The sequence below is a fragment of the Cryptomeria japonica genome, chromosome 8 (assembly GCF_030272615.1).
Source record: "Cryptomeria japonica chromosome 8, Sugi_1.0, whole genome shotgun sequence".
Classification (NCBI taxonomy): Eukaryota; Viridiplantae; Streptophyta; class Pinopsida; order Cupressales; family Cupressaceae; genus Cryptomeria; species Cryptomeria japonica.
Genome location: NC_081412.1, coordinates 458,685,551 through 458,698,737, shown reverse-complemented (window position 1 = coordinate 458,698,737; position 13,187 = coordinate 458,685,551). Strand labels below are relative to the sequence as shown.

General features: G+C 36.5%; 1 protein-coding gene across 2 annotated transcripts in view; it reads left to right on the top strand.

The window, feature by feature from the left end:
- The window catches only part of LOC131061694 (uncharacterized), a 171,628-nt gene that overhangs the window by 80,307 nt on the left and 78,134 nt on the right, over positions 1-13,187 (top strand). For both annotated transcript variants that reach the window (XM_057995510.2, XM_057995511.2), the window contains exons 5-7: positions 3,168-3,289; positions 3,369-3,460; positions 3,682-3,787. In XM_057995510.2, the coding sequence (XP_057851493.2) occupies positions 3,168-3,289; positions 3,369-3,460; positions 3,682-3,787 (320 nt within the window). The remainder of the gene's footprint in view (positions 1-3,167; positions 3,290-3,368; positions 3,461-3,681; positions 3,788-13,187) is intronic.

Here is a 13,187-nt window from a genome sequence, read left to right as displayed (position 1 = left end):
GAGTGGCGCTCTTCACGGGATCGATCTTGAAAGAAAAAAGAAAGGAACTAGCTGCAAATATATGTATTCCCTGGCTGCTGCTACCACTGTCGTAGAAGATGCATAAAAAGTTATCTGAGTAACCATAATCTTGAATGAAGAGGGGAAAATATTAACAAAACAAAGCAATGCTATTGCTGGGACATCCCTGTTGTTAACTGTACCTGAGAAAATCTAGACTAAAATGTAATGGCACTTTTATTATCGCATGCTTTTCTCCAAATTCAAAACTTGATTACTTAGACCAAGCAGCCAATCGAACTTTACTCAGTATCAGAGCTAGCCATTAGAAAGGGCTCTAACTCAACTGAACTGATCTCCCTACCAAGGGTTAGATACGTGTGATCCCCCTTCCCCCCATTGAAACTCATCTTTCCACCATACTGTCCTAAAAATCCTCCTAATAAACAACTTTGCACTAAAGCTCAAAGTATTAAGCCACCCCAGCCAAAATTTTCATTCCAAAGACACATGAATCCATATAGCCTTGGCTAATATTAATGTCAGTTTGCATTGTCTCACAAAATTTCTGGGACCTAAAACCATTGAACAATAAATTCAACCGAAGTACATAATCTGCTTGTCAACAATGCACAAGGCCTGAAAGAGAATCATATGGGAATTCAACAATGCCTAGATAACCAAGATGAATGCCTCCAGCTACTAAGGCAAAGCTAGCAGAGTTACCAAATTTTACTGAGGTTATTGAGCACCTGCTAAGCTGTGGCAATATGCTAAAGCCTAAGAGAGCTGTCCAATTCTATTAAGTACGACTAAGATCAAATGGCTGCTGAGAGATTAGTCAATTCAAGGAAATATCCAATGGTAGAATATGCCATTGCTGCCAAAAATCTGAATTCAAACTCCAGTTGTCAGGTGACAAGAATTACTGCTGGTTGGCACTGAACTTGGAGGGAAAAAACAGAGCTGCCTTGCAAGCTACCAAGTGCCATTGTGCAATTACATGTTCCAGCTTCTGAAGATATGCTTGCCTATGCTCTTACTTATAGGCTGCTCTAGTCATTGTATTGAGACTCTGCAAGTCTCTGCCAGACTTGCAGAGTCCTGAGCTGAACATGCAGGGGCAAGTTTTGCCATGTTGACATGACAGCAAGCTCAGGAGTGATTCATGCTGTAAATTCTTTTCCAATTTGTCTTATTGTTACTTCACTTCAAATTTGACTGTAAACCTGCAAAATTAATCTTTGAACCTGCAGATTAATGTTATTGGAAATCCTTGTTAAGATTTATAGAGAAATCTGTTCCATAACAGTGCTATTGCTTCCACATTTGGACAAACTATAATGTCTGAAGGAATCATGGGATAAATACTAAGTTGCTGGTTCGGGTTCGAAGAACCAGTACGTTGGCATGGCAAAATTTTGAAAAGGGGTTTGGGTTCATTAGTACAAAAATTATATATATATATATATCATAGCATCATATACATCAAGTTCAATATCAAAATAATAATATCGAGTTCAAGTATCATTGTTTCAACAATTAAATATCTGCTCTAAGCTGTAATTAATAATGTTTATATTACAGGAAGACCTAACAAACTGGAGCTCTTAGACGAAACCACTGCTACCTGCCAACTGTACTCTGGTTGATTAACTTGTGTTGACACCTCCTATGCCTTGTGTTAAAGCCTTTCTATGGTCATCTGGCACTACCATTCTGATTTGAATGTTCTTCACCCCAATGTTGTTCTCTGATCATTAGACCAGTAGATCTGATGCCCATTCACATTGATTAATAATGCTCCCGTTTGGAATCTTGAGGATATACTGAAGCCCTTGGTTGTACTCTTTTAACATTTTGGAGTCTCCTCTGCCACTTTTTGGTATATAGTAAGGAAAAAACAAAGTATTGGAGGATTGAGGGTATACAAGATTAACTGTAAACCCTGTGGTAAGGAGCAATAAGGTTGTTTTATATAAGGGTGCATGTTGGTGGTATTCAACACCTTGATCAAACTGGGTGTGTTTTGTAACTTGAAAATGGGTCCTTTGCATTTGAACATGGTTATGCATGCATCCTTCACAATCCAATCCTCACTAAAAATTTAATGCTATCAGTCAAGTCAGACTTATTTGTAAGATTTTGAGGTACTGGCAGATTTCAATTGCGAAAAAAAAATGTTTTTGGGTGCCCAAGCGTCTGGATTCGTCTTGGTTCGCCTTGGACAAACCAGTTCGCCTGGGCACGAACTCTGGTTGAACCCACAGGCGAACCGAACCAGGACCAGTACCAGAACCGAACCGGACCAATACCAGGCCCTCAGACCAGCGAACCCTGCAACTTGGATAAATATAGTGGAAGAGAAGTTTGTATAAAGTTTAAACTTAGATGCAATTTAGCCAGGAAAAAAGATATATTAGAGTATCCAAAAATATTTTTGGTTATGTGATAGATTATAGACATGGACAAAGAAAGAAGTAGTTTCAGGAAGGCTCCTTTTATTTTCTGTTACGTGGAAGTTGTAGCAGCAGTATTGCTGCTGTTAGCTGCACTGCTTTTCTTACAATTTCAGCCTTTATAATAATCCTATATTAAATTTAATAGTGTACATCTATAGAATATATACAATCTAGATATGTTGTTTTGATGCTTGTAAAGGTGGACATTGTATTTTTGATATCTGCAAGAGTGATATGTAAATAGAAGGTAGGCACTTCTTCAAAGGTTAATTTGATTATCTATTTGAAATTTATGGTTTCTTTACTTTCTGAGCTTACACTGAGTTTTTTGGCTGAGTACGAGTATCTTGCAAGTGGAAGCCAAGTCCGAGTGTCAATACTATGGTACTAATATTACTTGCTTATCTATTTATGTATCTGCATCTCTGTTTTTATCTTTAGCTCACTAAGATTTTCATCTAGGTTCTATCTTAATCGTTTTCTCGTTGTACTGATGGGATCTTGTGTAAGATTCCTGGAAATTTTGTCTGGCTGATCCATTTCTTGGGGGTTTTTGTATTAGTACTTTTCAATATAACAATTTATTTGGCTTATCAGTATATAAAAAAGTCTTATATGCTGGTTTATTTTTCCTATGTGTTTTTATACAATCCACTGTTAGATGCCAATTTTAAACAATGTTGATAAATAGTGTTCTTTATGCAGGTGTTGCCCTGTTGCAGAGACAGCAAACAACTTTGCCTCCATTAGAGCAGTTTGCTGAGGCACCTGTAGATCAGCTTCAGGAAGCAGTAGTCCTACATCCTTTTGCTGAAGCTGCATATACGGTATGTTAAAGTGGTATATACTATATACTAATATTGGGATTTAATCAAATTGCAATCTTAATAGTCTTGTTTCATGCAGGGCCCACTTCTTGATGTTGGAAGGAATCCAATTTTATTTCCATGTGCATGGCTATATCGGCAGGGGGTTTTGACACCTTGGAGCCGTAACAGGTAGTTTAGCCTGTTGCATTGCTTATTTGAAGAACTTTTAACATTAGTTATTCAAAGCTGTAGGGAAAACTGCTATTTTGTTATGGTTTTGGTTGTTAGCTTATGGAAAATACATTTGAAAATATAGTTTGCAAGGATGTGGTTGTCTAAATGATTTATTGAACAATTAGTTATGCTATAGTCATGCACACAAAAGCTGTCTGAATTTTTTGTATTTGTAGGAGGCCTATATTAGAAGGTGATAATTGGTGTCGGGGTCATGCAGCAGCTTTTCTAAAATATGTTAATCTATCCCCGGATGCCCTGCGTAAAGGGCGTGTTCATCAAGTAAGTGATCCAAAATAAAATGATTTCTGGTTCTGTTCTTGCCCATATTTTGGATTTATAAATTACAATTCTAATAGGAGTTTTTAAATTTAATACAAAAGTAAACTCTAATTTTTATTGAATAACATAATGAAGACTTGCTTCTATAATGGATATAGCTGTGATCCATGAAAATATTCATAATAAAAAGTGTAATGGAAAAAGTGATTCCAACAATTAAAACCATTGTGATCGTTTTTAAACTAAGTTAATAAACTATTACAGTTATGCATGTCCTTCACACATAAGAGGTTTAATCATGCCAAACAATTATTCTCAGATCACATAAGGTGCGTGATAAAGTTTACAAACTGCATATGGTTCTTACCGCATTAGTATCTTGATATGAAATTGTCCCTTTGTAGTGTAGAGTGGCAACCCATGACCAAGATATGCCTAAGTACCAAGGTATGCCTTTTTGTTTTATAATGCCCCCTTTCTATAGCCTTTCCAACATCTTTGGAAGCTCAACTTTCTTGGAGAGTGCTAGCTTTTTTGGATTAGATTTTAGATTGTGGCATTGTGTTCAGGAGATCAAGCTGAATACGTTGGTTCTTTTTGGAGCAACTTCATCATTTTGGGTGCTTTCCACACTTTTTGAAGTATTTTATTTTTGGAAAGTATCAATTTTTCTTAAGTTGGATTTTCAGTGAGCTTCAGAGTATGTTGGTGAAATCAAAATTCACTTTCAGGCTATTCTTACATCTTTCCACAACTTTGGGCGGATATGTGGAAAATAATAAAAAATATCAAATAATTAATATTTAAGTTGTCAAAGGGTGAATTAAAAGACAATTTAATAATTTATATTAATATTTTTAAAGGTGAATTTTGAGTGACTTAAGTAATCTGGAAAATAAATAATAAAACAAAGTCACTTATATGGAGCTGAAGGATTATTATTAAAAGGTGTTTTTAAATTATAATTTTCCAGAGTTCCAAAAATGCTTATAAAAGTGAACTTGGAAGAGAATGAGCTCATTCAAAATATTTCATTTTACTCTATTTTCTCTGTGAGATTGAACATTATTCATCTCTTCCACTTTAGACAAAACCCTAAGGTAAGATTAATTTCGGTGGTGAAAGATTTCTCCCTAGCCAATACTGTGTGATTCATCTAGGGTCATAGTATCTGTAGAAAACATTTAGAGGTGGATTCAAGCAAGATTCAAAGTTGGGCTTCATGTTGGAGAAAAAAATGTTATTGTAGGTTCAAAGAGAGAAATTTATTCGATTATGTTGGACAATGTTTACAACTTTATGACTGGGTGTTATTCTTTGTAATGTCCCCTCTTTAAGCAATATTGTTCCATGACCTTTTGGCCAGATTTTGAGTTTTCTTGGAAGCTTCTAGGTGGGCTGGGGAGAACTCCAAACTTCTTGGAGTGCAGTGGTTCGGTCTTTCTTGGTTTTGGTTGATGGCATTGAGCTCAAATGGCATTATGAATTGCAAAGCATTCATAAGCATTTTTAGACTTTGGGTGTTCTCCAAACTTCTTGGAGAGCATGTCTATTTTCAGTAAGTCACCTAGTTGGCTCCGATCATCATCCTTCATCTTTAGTATCATTCCAATATGATTAGAGTTTGATTCTGATTCAGTTTCAGTGCTTTCGCAACCTGGGTGAGTTATTGAGTAATTCATTAATATTTCACTAATGTTATCTAATGTTGAGAAATAATTAAAAGAACAACTTAGTGAAATAGCTTCTTGGAAAGATAATAAAGTGTTTTAAAAGTTGGACGCTTAGTGAAGAGGGCCTTTGCACATGAAATATTATGATGATGAAGGTGATTTTTCAGGTGCATCCGCAAAAGAAGAGTACATGAGTTCTTTTCTAAAAGTGATGAATTAGAAATAGTTAAGTGTGCAAACTTCTTTATAATAGACAAATTGACCTTCCAGAGAATGCAGTAGAAGAGCATTCTAATTTGGAGCTTGTTAAAATATTTAAGTCACCATTTGATGTTGTGCAACTTGACAATAGCTATGATTCCAAAATTGAAGGTATGAAGTTTCTTGATGATTCTTTGCTTGGGATAGTGCTTTCATGCCATCTATTTAGGAAGTTTACAACGAAACACAAAAAGAGGAATCTGATCTTGATGGTTATGTTACTCCTGCAAATGAGGATATTTCAAAATCTTGGTTATGTGATGAGCAAATTTACCTTGCAGGATGGGAACAAAGGCCTGGAAGTTGCATGAATTGAAAAATCAACTCTTGCTCACAAATGAGAAAGAGATACAATCCTCACAAAACTTTGCATCACACATAAGATCTTTGCAGACCTTACTTTAAAGGCTGAAAATGAGGGAAAACAGAGGGTGGACTTTATTTGAAAGACTTACAAATTGTAAAAGATACATTGGAATCAGTAAAAATGGAATATTTGTGTTTAATCAAAGATAGAGACAATGCTATCAGGTTTTTAGAAGAATCCTTCAATGCGTATAAAGAAAAAATGGATGAGATTGAAAGCATGGTTGTAATGTCCCTTATGTTATGTCGATATATATATATATATTTGTTCATTTTATGGATTACTTTAATCATTTCAGTACATTGTTATTAATAAAAAGATTATTATTATTCACAAATTAATATTATAGAATTATCCACAAATTATTATTAATAATATGGTATTATTAAAATGTGCATTACATATTATTATTAATAGAATTATTCACAATTTATTAATATGAGCATTACCTTTATCAAAAATTGTTTATTACAAAAGCACCGATCATATTACCAATGCATCGGGCTGTGTTTAAGAATGACAAATTTAAATTAGAGAAGGCACGACTCAAGGGGGAGGCATATCCTTTAGAAAGGGTTGTAGCCAGTCAAGAAAATTAAATAATCTGACCACCTTCCTCCAGCAATACATACACGGGAAAGTAAGAAGAGGAGAATATGGAAAGAAAGAAGACGCCAGCAGTCACATTGACTGAGAAAACTCTACGGTATGGATATGTGGGTTGCTAATGATTTTGTATGATGCTGTTTAATATTATTAATACAATTCAGTATTGTTAATACAATTAACATTACTAATACAATCTAATATTTCTAATACAATTCAATATTAATACTACTAATACAGTTAATATTAATACAATTTAATATTGTTAACACAACTCAATCCTGATAGTACATAATAATATTATTAATGTGATGTAACATAATGGTACCAATATAACATAATAATCTAATGTTAATACTGTTAATACTTAATACAATCTGATACGGTATTGCCAAAATAGTACAATATTGTTAATATGAATTTAATACTGGTAATACAAGACAAAGCTGATAACATTAAAACACTGTCAATATTGATAACATTCACTGCATAAATGATAATACAATGTAATGCTGTTAAGGAATATAATTAACAATTAATATCATTGTGAACTTAAATATTTATTACAACATTTCTAAACATGGTGAAGGAAATGGTGAAAGTATTGTGGGAGGGGTACAGCGTATGAGCATCCTTCTAGATATGTCACCTTAAAGTGGGACAAGATGAGCCCATAGAGGTCAAAGGAGTACAAAGGGTACGGTCTTTGGGTCTAGGAAGAGGTGGTTTCTAGGGCACTCTCCACAATCTTCCCCTCTTCTCCACTATGGATCACAAGTGTAAGAAGGCTAATCGTAGAGGAACTAGGATGATTGCAAGATGAGGGGGAACGGTTATAGGACACCTCACTCGGTACACCACCTCATATGGATGGCATGGGCCACATGGGGCCAAGAGGGACAGTGTATCCGCTCTTGGGCCTAGGGTAGAGGATCTCTAGGGCACCCTATCAAGTCACCTTATTCTAGCTTCCTTATGGTTGAATTTCTCTAATTTATGATTTAAGTTAATGTTCCTCTATTCCATTTCTTGTTTTACTTGGGATTGTGATTCTAGGGCGAAAACTAGGGCATTTACAAAATGGGACATTACAAATGTTATCAGAGCCTGATTCTGGCAGCCTGCAGGGCAAACTTGTATTGGCAAGGCCAACAATGCATTCCTATATGTGTGTAAGGTGTGTTGAGTATGCCTACTCCATGTGCATTTTATATGAATGCTTTTGTCATGTATGATTTGTGTTGCTTCAGATCTGATATGTTTTCACTTTTCAGCATATGTGTTTTATATGTATGCCTTGTGACTTATGTGTATTTATGTGTTCGCCTTGCAATTGATGTGTCTTCAGCATGATTACTCCATTAGTACCTTTCAAATGTATACTTTATGCTTTATACATATATGTTGCATGTTTTACATGTGTGATTCATGCCTTGCGTGTATTCATGTGTATTACTTAATGTCTTACATGTTTTACATGTATTCTTCATGCTTTACGCCTTACATATATTTATGTGTGTTTTTCTTACCTTACATGTGTCCATTATTTCATGCCTTATGTGTACACTTCATGTCTTATGGTATTTATGTGTGTTGCTTCATGTCTCATATGTATACTTTATGCTACATGTATTCACGTGTATGCTTCATGTCTTAAGTGAATTCATGTGTATACTTCATCCATTTTGTGTATTCATGTATACACTTCATGCTTTACATGTATTCATGCCTTATGTGTATACTCCATGTTTTATGTGTTTTACAATTGTCCTATGTGCTTTCATTTGTATATTTCATGCTTTACACCTTATGTGTATTCATGTGTATGACATGTCTTATGTATTCATGCAAATGCTTCATAGTTGATGTATTGGATTCATGCATAAAGTGTTTCTCATATACCTTTCTCATGTATGTTTATAGATTTGCATGACTTCATGTCTTGTGTGCATTTATATGTATTTCTTCATACCTTATGTGCATGCGTCATATCTTACATGTTTCAACATAATTACTTCATGCGTGTGTGTGCCTTCCTTGAATATGCTTAGTTATTCCATGAGTATGCTTTGAGTAGTTGCAAATGTTTTAAGTACTACACTCTAAATGGGGTGTATGTTTTAAATCACCAAGGCCCTTCTTTGCAAACATGAGTCTCATACTCATAACAACATAGGGATTTGACAATATTATGAAAACCTATAGGAAGGAAGAATGTGTGAGAATACAATTGCTCAAACCAGGAAGTGATAGTATAAGAACTTGATGAGTATAGAAAGTTTTCCTATAAATTGTCATTAAAGGAGAAAGGAAACATGTTAGCCATTCAATATATTCGTGATACATTTAATCTCAATCCACCGCTGAAGTTTACCTATACATCAATATCTAACCATAACAATCTATATGCATACAAATTGTATGGCAAAAGGGGGTGATGCCAGATTTCCGTAATTAAGAAATCAAAATTACTCACCTCTATTTGGTAACTATGACGATAGTGACATTCACACCACCCACTGAAATTTTCGATCACTCTTCAATATTAGGGTTCAAGATACATACTCTAATTATTGATGTGAAGTTAAGTATAGTCATTATTATTAACTTTTCATGTTTTCATCTAGGTCAAACATATTTCACATTCTCTAATTAATACAACCTTTATATGTTTTTGGGAAATTCATCTCACTCATTGTTTTGACTATTGACTAATCCATCCTACAACTTATAAAGCAAGAAATTTAGACATATCTTTATGTAATGATGTAGTAAAATCATCATTTGGGGTTTCCTCAAATTCAATTCAGCAGTCATAAGTGATACTTAATAACCCTTTGTACCAAAAGCTCTTCTATTCTCTAAACAGTAGTTATCATTTCACAAGCTGCTTATCACACATTTTGTACAGAGCATGACTGAGCATAGTAATCCATCATGATATCGAACTTCTTTACAAATGTTATAGCATTTTATCCTCTCTCGAACAATTGTGTTAGGGTACAACTAACATACAAACAATAAGATGCAATGAACTAATCCCTAAAGGTCTCCATTCTATAAGGCATAGTCAGCATGATCATCTCACAATTAAGGTCATAGATGTGTGTCATGCTCCTAATCCTCATCTTAATATATAAGAAACTCATACCTCGCTTTGTCTCGAAGAGATGTACATAGGAATAACCAAAACTATTCTTATGATCACAATTGATGAGAGAAAACTCGTCTTAAGTTTACAAATCTTCAAAGGTTAGTTACGAATCCTCGCATTGAGAAGAGTTAGTTAAAACGATCATTACTTGAGGACAAGCAATCTTGAGTGGAGAGGGATTGTAATGTCCCTTATATTATGTCCTTATATATATATATTTGTTCATTTTATGGATTACTTTAATCATTTCAGTACATTAATATTATTCACCAATTATTGTTAGAGAATTATTTTTATGATTGGGTGTTATTTTCCTATGAAGATTACCAGGATGTACTTATTAGTTTGCCTGAGTGTATGTCATTGGAATGTATTGGGAGTTATTTTTAGGCTATCACAACTTTTTTTTGGAAGAGTCCTACCTTATAGGATTCTCTTTACTTAGCTGCCAGCTTCTCACTCCCCAAACAGACTAAGAAACATCTGAGTGCAGCCTATTCTTTAATTTTGTGGACTTTATGGGTGATGTGGTATGTTAGGGTGATGTTCCTGTGGAATTTTAGGAGTGGTCTAAACTAGGCACAGCATATGTAAGGTAAACAATTAGCCATGTTAACTTGTGGGTCCTCCAAACTGGTCACCACTCGTAAACAAGTGAAAGCATTGGAGATAATGGGAATTGTGCCCTTCTTTTTGGGAATTTGAGAGACTCTAAGCTCTACTGAATCTCCTGCAACATTGCGCAGTGATCTCTTTGAGGGATGCAGCTGATTGGAGCAGCTAAGTTTGTAGTTTTAGTCCAAACTAAATATTTCCTTTGGAAGCTATGACAACCTTGGCAAAGGTCAGGAATTTTTCTATTGTGATGTGCCCATTTTTTTGTCAATATTTTGTATAGCAGCATTCAGTATGAAATTTAATTAATAATTATCTGTGGAATTGTTCCATGAACACAAATGTTTGAAAAATTGTCCATATGAATTCTGTGGTCAATGACATGAATTTAATGATGAATTTAGGATATAGAATTTTAGTTGCAGCGGCTCAATGTGTTTGCAATTCAAGAATATTTCATGTTTGATTTTATGCGAAGTGTTTGACAAAATGCCAGCAAGCTAAAAATTAGAATTGATTGCATACATGGAACAAAATTCTTGGTAGGGTTATTTCATGTTCCATCAAGTACTTCTATATATTGATTAAATGCAATGTGATTTTATGGAACTCTTAAATGCCATTGTTTTCCAAGTTCAGAGTGTTCAAGTACAGAGAATCTGCCCAAGATCTAGATACACATGAAGATAGAATCATGATATCTTTTGGATAAGATTGTATTTATAAGTTTATGCCATTTGATTCTCTATTTTGTTTAATGTCAATTTAAGGTGGGCAATTAATGAATAATGATGTTGTGTCTCCTTTTCATGGGCTCAATTCTTGATTACAGCACATACTAATTATATAACTTAACAAATATTCAGAAATATAAAATTAAATCATGTAGATACTGTCCAAACTTAGGCACACTAGTCATGCAGAAAACACAGTCCAATTTTAGTAAAAGGCATCCTAAGATTAACAGTTGTTAAGTATATCCTTTGAAGTGCGTAGTTTTTCTGAAAGTATGATCACCTTTACAGTATTTTTAAATTCCATTTGGAGAGCAACAAAGACATTTGAGAAATGGAAAAATAATGTTTATTAATGTATAGAAGAAATGATTAATCTATAACCATTTTCCCCCAAAACGTATTTCCTACCCAACCCTCCCGGATTTCCTCATTTCCAATACTCTTGGACGGCTAAGAAATATTTCCTTGCCGTTCCAGAATACCTTTTTCCTTGGCAGCCATTTCGAGTATGGCAAACAAGCAGGAGGCTGTTGTTTGCCCTCTCGGGTGAACAACTTAAAGTACACAGATAAAGCACGTAATGCAGAATAATAATGCCATAGATATCAGATAAAATATAAGAGATGTTATTCCATTCATAGTCGTCTGTCACAAGTTACATTCGGAAGTATATAAAGATACCGAGGGGGTGTGAGCGCCAACCGTCGCACCGCAACTACCACCCCTCGGTTGCCAACTAACCAAGACAATTACAACTTAATTAACTAGTCTTATTTTCGTGTACAATATTGCCGCCAACATCATCCCCCCAAAAAAGAAAAGTCATCTCCAGGCGACTTACAACAAAATGGAGAATACATGGGGACTACAGAATCAAAAACTAAGGGGGTGCTGATGAAGAAGGCGCTGGTGGTGGTGTAGCGGTGGACGCCAAGCGCCCATGGAGCTCATACACTTGCTCCGTCCTCCTCTTTAGATCCCGTTCTGCCACCATTTGCCGCTCCATGGCAGTCTTTACCATATAGGCTGCCTCCAGCACCTCCTTATCCTTCTTGTCCACACTCTCCAGTGCATCGACCAATCAAGTCTCCAACAGCTCTCCAGACGCCCTTTCCTCTTCCAATTGTATTAGCAAGGCAGACTTCTCTGCTACTAAAGTGTCCATCGCTGTCTGGGCCTGTGCCAGGGTAGCCTCTAGCTCTCGAAACCTGGTAGTCAGCTCCTCTCGAGCTGTCACTGCTGCTACCCACAAAGCCTCAACTGTCGCTGCCATCTGTTGTGTCCTCCGAAGCTCAAGATAACCTTCTTGGAAGGCCTGCTCCACTGCTCTCAACAACGATTGCATCCGAGTCTCACCAACCCCCTCAGTGAGGCGCCAAGCCTCCAGCATCGCCTGGTTCTCTGTCTCAGGCCACCCGGCACACTCAAAACACCTCTCAAACTCCTCTCTGCATCCGGTGCGGGCAAAGGTCAACAGCCCCTCGATCCGCTCAACCATGGCGGCATCCGCCTGGAGTGTGGCAGATGACACAAGCCGCTGTGCTCTCAGAGTCATCTCGCCAATGAACTGCTCCAACTCTCCTGTACCCTGCTGTACTCCCCCAGGCACCTCCTCCTCTTTGTACGGACTGGTGACTACAACTGCAGGGGGTGACGCAACCCTCTGAAGCGCCCTACTGCTCGGAGAACTCCCTTCCTCCAGATCAATGATATCCAAGGAATGCATGGTCCTGCCTGGAGAGAGAGCGGCCTCTCCCGCTGGTGCCATAGGTGTAAGCTGGTAGCGGCTCAACCAGGCATTGAGGTCATCATGAAGAGCGCCTGCTTCCGTCATTGCCTCTTGCATATAGCCTAGCAACCCTGGCACATCCTGTCCTGTCACATCCGACACATTGTGCACCATGGAAGCCTCTGGCACATCGTGCACCATGGAAGCCTCTGCACTAGCCAAGGTCTCCACCTGTGGTGGTGTCATCGCTACCGTCAC